Source organism: Pteronotus mesoamericanus, unplaced genomic scaffold (genome assembly GCF_021234165.1).
Source record: "Pteronotus mesoamericanus isolate MK-2021 breed Mesoamerican mustached bat unplaced genomic scaffold, CSHL_Meso_final contig_438, whole genome shotgun sequence".
Classification (NCBI taxonomy): domain Eukaryota; kingdom Metazoa; phylum Chordata; class Mammalia; order Chiroptera; family Mormoopidae; genus Pteronotus; species Pteronotus mesoamericanus.
In genome coordinates, this window is record NW_026555165.1 from 1,206,153 (window position 1) to 1,213,199 (window position 7,047).

At 53.8% G+C, this 7,047-nt stretch overlaps 1 protein-coding gene across 1 annotated transcript; it reads right to left on the minus strand.

Moving 5' to 3' along the window:
• Positions 1-1,301: 1,301 nt before the first annotated feature.
• On the minus strand, positions 1,302-7,047 carry PEX11A (peroxisomal biogenesis factor 11 alpha). The gene is made up of 3 exons (XM_054577566.1): positions 6,847-7,047; positions 3,886-3,998; positions 1,302-2,023 (listed from the first exon to the last, which is right to left on the minus strand). Exons 1-3 carry the CDS (start codon positions 6,900-6,902, stop codon positions 1,452-1,454), a joined length of 741 nt encoding a protein of 246 aa, XP_054433541.1. The 5' UTR covers positions 6,903-7,047; the 3' UTR covers positions 1,302-1,451.

The window sequence follows — 7,047 nt, forward strand, 5'->3', positions numbered from 1 at the left end:
GCCCAGGGTCCAGCTCCTGGCTCCGACTGCGGGAGGGCTACGGGACGCCCACAGCGCCCCCGGCGCGTGAGAAGGGCCTCTGAATGAACATGGATAGCGGCAGAAGGGCTCGCTTCCCTTGCTGTTGGTGCACTTCTATCTAATGTTGCCTCTAAGTTGTATGTTGTGGACTACGGGGAAAGTGGCAGAGAGAAGGTGGGGAACATCAGATATTTACGACATACCCGTGGCAATCAGTTCTGTATCTGTGATATAACAAGGCAGGAAATGCAAAGTCAGGAAGGGGAGAGAGTCCGGCAGGGAGCCTCCAAGGGAAGTAGAATAGCATCTGATACATCTAACCCTTACGGCTCCAGCCTGGAGTTCCAAAACACGAGGCAGCCACGGGCAGGAAGGGAAGCACCCGAAGCAGCGGCCTCTGCCCTGGCTCCGAGGCCCAGGACACGTGACCCACGCGGCCGCATCTGGAGAGCAGCCCTGGGCCAAAGGGCAGTGTTCCGCCTGGGGAGAAGTGGCTGCGGGCCAGAGGGAGCGCAGGGCCCCACGCCCACCCACTCTGCTGCCAGGGCCGGTCCTTGGCAGCGGCGGCTGCGCATCCAGGACATGGGTGAGAGGTGAGCGTGGGGAAAGGGCCCGCAGGCCCCCCGGGAAGAGCCCGTTTCCCAGCAGCAGCAGCCTCGAGGACACAGGCACCGTGCTCCCTCCCCCCGCCGCTGTGCTGCCACCCCACCACCACCGCCACCCGCCGCCCCAGCACGGGGCCGCGTCATCCCGTGCACGGTGGATCCCGAACTAAGCGTGGTGCTCAAATGTTCACTGTTGAAGAACAGGCTCTGGGGCAACAAGTTCAGCGGTGAGTGTGCTGGCCTGGACATCGATTAGGAACGTCTTTGGTTTTTGAGTCACTCGTGAGAGTGGAGGCTCGGAGGTGTGTGGCGGGTTAATGAAAAGGGAGAAGGATGCACAGGGAGGGCGGTACCAGGGCACACGGATTCTAGGTTCTTGCCACAGATTCGGGGAGAAGCGCGCCCCTCCAAGTTCCCACCACCGCCCTGGCTTGGAGAGGATGGAAGGCCCCCCACGGACACCTCTGTGACTGGCCGCCAGGTGGAGGCCAAACCCCACGGATGGGCCGATGCGGGGACCCTCTCCTGGGCGGCAGCCTCGATGGGGTCACCGTAGGGGTCTTTCCACCCGCGGGGTCTACCCCTAAATCCTTCCTCCTCCTCCTCCTCAGCATGGGCCTCCCGGGCTCACTGTGCCCCCTGCGCAGACACTGCTTGACCTCGTCTCTGGGTCGCCTTCCTTCACACTCTTCTCCGTTCCCAGGACACAGTCACAGATACGTGAGTCAGCTTTGTCTAGAAATTTAATTAGACGTAATTAATCTGTTTCAGTAGAGAATGTGGACCAAGGAAAAACAGTTGTTCCAACTTTTCCTTTGTCCCGCCTCAGGCGGTCTTCAGCCTCAGGTGAGGCCAGGCCACGGTGATGATGCCTGCTACAGAGGACACCAGCCCTCCCAGGCCAATGACACCAGGGTTGGACTTACAGATGCCCAGCTGGTCCAAGGGATTCAGGATGTCGCAGAGGTTCTTCACCGTGTCCAGGAGCAAGGGAGGGTGCTTCCGCAGGGAGCGGAATAAGAGCAGGAGAAAGGACTGCAGCCATTCTGTCTCCTCATCGGCCACGCTGTACCCCAGAGGATCCTGGGAGGACGACGTCTCTCTCTCCGCCCTGTGCCGCGCCGCCTGCTCCATCTGCACGGAGATTTCATACAGATCCCTGACCAGGCTCAGCAGGAGGGAATAGTAGTAATGGCGTGCGGCCCACAGGCGCCATCTCTCCTTGGGAATGTCGGGGGCGAGCCCTACGCTCCTCACCCACAGCACGGTGTCGCAGATGAAATAGACCACGCGGTTCAGGTTGGCCAGCGTCAGGCATATGCGGGGCACCAGGTCCATGACGTGAATGCTCTGCTGCGTGGCCTGCACGGCGTGCACCACGTTGCCCAGCCTGAACCCTGCAGGGAGAGCCCACAGCAGTGAAGGTTATTTAACCCGTGTGCGGCAGGCGCGCGGGGCCCTGCATCTGGGCGAGGGCCAGCACCGGTCTTTTAACAAGACTGTCACTTGAGGCTCCCTCCTTGCTCAGGGAAGGAGGACGACTTCACGGCACGTCACTGACACCTACAATGATTCTGGAAGGCACAAAGCCAGCGGCGCTGCCTCCGTTCCGGTGAGTGCGCAGCATTAACGTGGCCCGCAACGCACTCAGCAAGGTCCACTCGAGGTGCGCCGTCCCTTCTGGCCACCACAAGCGCACGCTTCTGTAGGAGAAGGGCCCTAGGGTCACATGAACTCTGGACACGACATTCTTTCAGAGGGTCTGATGCCTTACGTTTTATTTATTGTACTTTCCACACAAAAGATTGCTTTTAAAAAATTATCACTTTGCCATTTCTCTGGTCCAAACCCACTTTGACTCCCTACGGTCAGAAAGACAAAGAAGTAAAGATGGTGGGATGTAGGGACAGAACAACTAATACTATTGTCATATGTGACTCGTAGCTGAATTAAATCAACCACTACAAGGCACGTCCTTATCTGAGCAGGTAATTCAACTAGTCAGGGATGTATCAGTCATCTATTTACACATCAAATACTCAGAATGAGTTCCAGTCCTAAACATTAGGGAGGGCACAAAAGGAGTTTCCTTACAGGAATACATCTTAGACTCAGCAAACGCTCTGAAGCAGCTCCCCTCAGGAAATTTATAATCTCAGAAGAATGTTCACAATTCTTTTTATCAAAAATAACACAAAATAAAACTCGTAATGACTAACCCTGGGAGCCAGTCTGGCACTAGCTGACTGAGTGACCTTGGCTACGTCCTTTCTGAACCCCCGAGACTGATGACCGCGGCAGGACCTTGAGCTCCAACGTTCTTAAGAAACCTGAGAACTTCTATTCCTGGTCTCCAAAGCCATCCAGAAAAGCCACCTGCCTTTCCCATCCCACGTGACAACGTGAGACTCCTCTAGTCAGACTAGTTTTCTCGCCGATCCTCCAATACCAATGCTGCCTCACTGCCGAGCCCTCACTGGAGGCAACCGCCCGCCAGAGCCCTCTCCTTGCTCCTCTTGCCGCCACACCTCAAGTTCCACCTCCTCCAAAACACCTTTTTTCCCCCCTCGACCAACATATCTGGCACTAAATCTAACCTCAGTCTACCATGGGATCTTAGTTCTCCCACAAAGCTCAGGTTCAGCATCTGATTTCTACACTCCATCTACCTGTTGTAGAAACATCTGGTTCTCCTCAAACACCCCGGGGTCAGGCACGTGACTGTTGCTGGAAGCATGGGATGTGCCAGGATGGCCCTATCAGTCCAGCGAATGAAATGAGCACAGAACGCTGACTTCACTTGTTGCCTTTCACACGAAACCACGCCACAGATGGCCTGAGAACATGTATCTATTTGCTCAAGCGACCCCTCAAGGGCAGGGGGTCCAGGATACAGCTAGTCTGCTCTTCTAGAGAATATGAAGGGCCCCCAGTAGCTAGGAGCCCGTGTCAGTGATGGCCAAGACACCGTGACTCCGAGAACTACAGCCAAACAAACGCAGTGTATGTCCCACGGGTTACGAGTAACCCGGGGCTACGCTGTGCCACCACATGGGAACATGGCAGTGGTTGGGAATGGTCTGCGGCGAAACATCCAGCTCTCTTGGCCTGCCATCCCACGCGGGCCGGCTGACTGGGCGACTTCATCAGCAAGCCTGGCTGACGAGGGGAAGCCAATGATCGAGGAAGCAGTTTGTGAATTACAGAGTCTGAGGCTCTGAACCAGGAGCCGCTGTCCCTCAGGAGACAGGGTACTTACATTTACGACCAGTGCTCACACTAGACTCCAGTTTCTTGAGCTTCATGACCACCTCTTTGTCAGCTTTAGGCTCTAACAAATATCTAAGCAACATGCATGTGTACTGAGTGGCTCTGAAATGGAAAAAAAAAATGACAATGACTTACAAACCAAGTAAAACTGATTCATGGATTAAAGCAAGGAGAAACATGTCTTGCCAAAGGCAGGGTTCTCGAGATAAGGTCTCCTGCGGGCAGCTCTTACAAAAGCCAAATTCTGCAACGGTCACTCCACAGGGCCAAAGGGTACAGCCCATGACGGAAACGCACACAAAGGTAGCGGAGGGGCACCTGGCGATGGCGCGGAGAACAGCCCCCAGGGGGCCTTCTGCTGGCACAGGGCGGCAGGCACGGTCACCGTGGTAAACTGCACAAACCCCGCCCCCGCAATGCTGATTCATAGCCTGTATTTTCTTAAGTGCAGAATGATTCTGCAGGTTTTCAAAATGAACTCTTTTTTGCCATAGTTAACTTTTGCCTGAGGTGACAGGAGACACACTCAAACTTGAACCAAAGGAAAAGTCCGCAGTTTGAACACCGCGTAATTTTTTTCCTAAGGACCGAGTACATGCCAATGCGTAATGAAGTTGAGAAAGCTGTCTTTCGAAGCCACCCAGTGCTCTGTATGAAAGGCAGACAGGCTCCTGTTTAGTAATTCTGAATGTTCGAGAGTGATTGCTGCCATGACTACAAGTAAGAGTGCCTCAGTCACAGGGACCTAACAGATGAGAAAGTTCATACCCCCACATCGAACAGCTAAGTGCATTTATACAGCAGGTGCCTGTCTCCTGCTGACCTGTGACTGCCTTTGAATCCTTCTATGTGATAAATATTACTCTTGTGGGGAGGAAGACATGTTCCTCTACCCTCAAGGTTCTTTTGGCGGGTCTAATAAATCTATACGAGACAGATTAACAAGAGAAAATAAATGCATTTAATTGCGTATGTTTGTGTGGGAACAGGTAATGTTTGTGTGAGAGGTTCAGACACAGAAAGGGAAACTGAGGCACATTTGACATTCTGAGCTCAGGGTGAGGTAAGGTGCCTTGGGGCTTCAGAGGGGAGGAAGGTCATTCTCGGGACAGTAAGATGCACAGATGTTCAATCATTACAAGTTTGCCCTGAACTATAGGTCATAAAAAGTTATTTCTGGTGTCAACTCTTCTGGGCAAGGCCCCGACTTTAAATTCTTCTAGGTAGTTAATGGAGGTGGGACAGAAATTTCTCTTGAGCCCACTGGGTATCAGTTGCCTTTAGTTCAAAATCATCCACATATCACAGAGGCACATCTTGGGGTGACTTGTTCCCAAACCCCTACACTCTCAATTAAAATTTTCAAGTAGCACATTTTCCAGAATGGCGAACTTGGATAATCACCCCCACCCTCCGCAAAGTATGCTTCGTGGCTAAAGGGCTCAAGCTGGCCACCTTCTCAGATTTGGCCTAACAAAAGGAATGTGTCCAAAAACAAGGCACCGTTTCATGAATGCCAGTTTGTTCATAGAAGCTGCGGACCACCAAGAGGACTGGGCAATGGATAGGAGGCCTTTCAGATCTTGCTGAGTAAGTGTATGCTACACAACTGTTTCACGAACCAACCTCGCTGATAATCTGGCAGGGTACAGGCTGAGTCCACTGGAATCGGAGGCTTCTTTTTGAATGAAGCTTGTACAGAATGCCACCGTTTTTTCCATCTTTCAAATTAAGGAGAAAGGTCGCTTGGCTTGGTGGTTAAAGAGGTGGGCCCTGGAGTCCACTGTGAACATTTAGATCTCTCAGCTCTGCCACTGAAACCTTCTGCTTCAGTTTCTCCCTTTGTGAATGGGGGTGGTTTCAGGCAGGGGTGTCCAATCTGTGGCCCGTGGGCTGCGTGCAGCCCAGGGTGGCTGTGAATGGGGCCCAACACAAAACCCTAAGTTAACTTAAAACATTATGAGATTTGTGTGTGTGTATGATTACGTGCCACAATGTATTTAATGTGTGGCCCAAGACAACTCTTCTTCTTTCAGCGTGGCCCAGAGATGCCAAAAGGTCGGATACCCCTGTGCATTTTAGTGCATTTTCCTCACAGGGTTGGGATGGGCGGTTGTGACCCACTGAAAATGCCACCTGCCCTGGAGTCGCTTCCCAAGGTCTCATTACTGGGGTTATTCTCACTGGTCTGTTTGCATTAGTACTTTCCACCCCGAAGAGGAGGAAAAGCTGCTAAATCAAACTGTAACTTTTTTCCAAGAATCAACCAAAAAAGAACATCATGAACTATTTCGTATTAAAGCTGCCATGCATGTTCAACTTTTTCGGTAGCACAGCGTGTGCTTCCGAGGGGCTGCTGTTCTCGCATCCGGGCTCGCACACCGCAGATGGTTTCGCATTTTCTTTCCCGGTTCGCAAAGCCTCCACCGGGGCAGGCAGGGCAGTAATGCCACATGAAGGAAGTAACTCGGTTCCGTCTCTCCCTATGCATGTCATGCGCTATTTGAAGCCACAGCCAAGGCGTTGGCCCCCTCGTCACAAATGCCAACCCAAACTTTGTGTGGTTATTTCTTTATTTTCACCGAGGGCATGCTCACTGATTTTTGGAGAGAGGGAGAAAAACCCATCGGTTGCCTCCCGCAGGCGCCCAGACCGGGTACCGAACCCGCGACCTTTCAGTTTACGGGAGGACGCTCCCACTAACTGGGCCACACTGGCCAGAGCCACAGTTACTTTTCAAAAAAAATAAAAAAAATAAAAAACCAATTGCTTGGAGAACGCAGTGTCCCCAGGTTCGGAGAAGGGGGCTCCGGCAGGTGTGACAGGCGGCGGGCTCGCGGGGGCGCGGGGTTCCCGGCCCAGCCCCGCCGACTTCAGGGTGAGCGGGCTGAACGCAAAGTCCTCCGGTCGGCGGAGGGGAAGTGCTGGGCGCCGCGGGCACCTGACTCACCTGAGGAGCCGGTCCCGGCCCTGGGTCTGGTTGGTGAAGCGCGTAAAGGCCTCCATGGCGCCCGACCTGCGGCCAAGCGACCCACCGGGCTCGGTCGCGAGTCCTCAGGTGCTCCGTTGGGTCCCCGCGGGAGCGACGGGTTCGCGCCCAGACCCGGACGGCAAGAGGGGCTGGGTCCGTCCGCGCGTAGGGCGGGCGCAC

Coding starts and splice junctions, on each gene's coding strand:
- PEX11A (XM_054577566.1), bottom strand. CDS start 6,902: ATGGAGGCCTTTACGCGCTTCACCAACCAGACCCAGGGCCGGGACCGG. Junction 3,999..6,846: donor GGCCGGGACCGGCTCCTCAG/GTGAGTCAGGTG, acceptor TTTCCATTTCAG/AGCCACTCAGTACACATGCA. Junction 2,024..3,885: donor TGTGAGCACTGGTCGTAAAT/GTAAGTACCCTG, acceptor CTCTCCCTGCAG/GGTTCAGGCTGGGCAACGTG.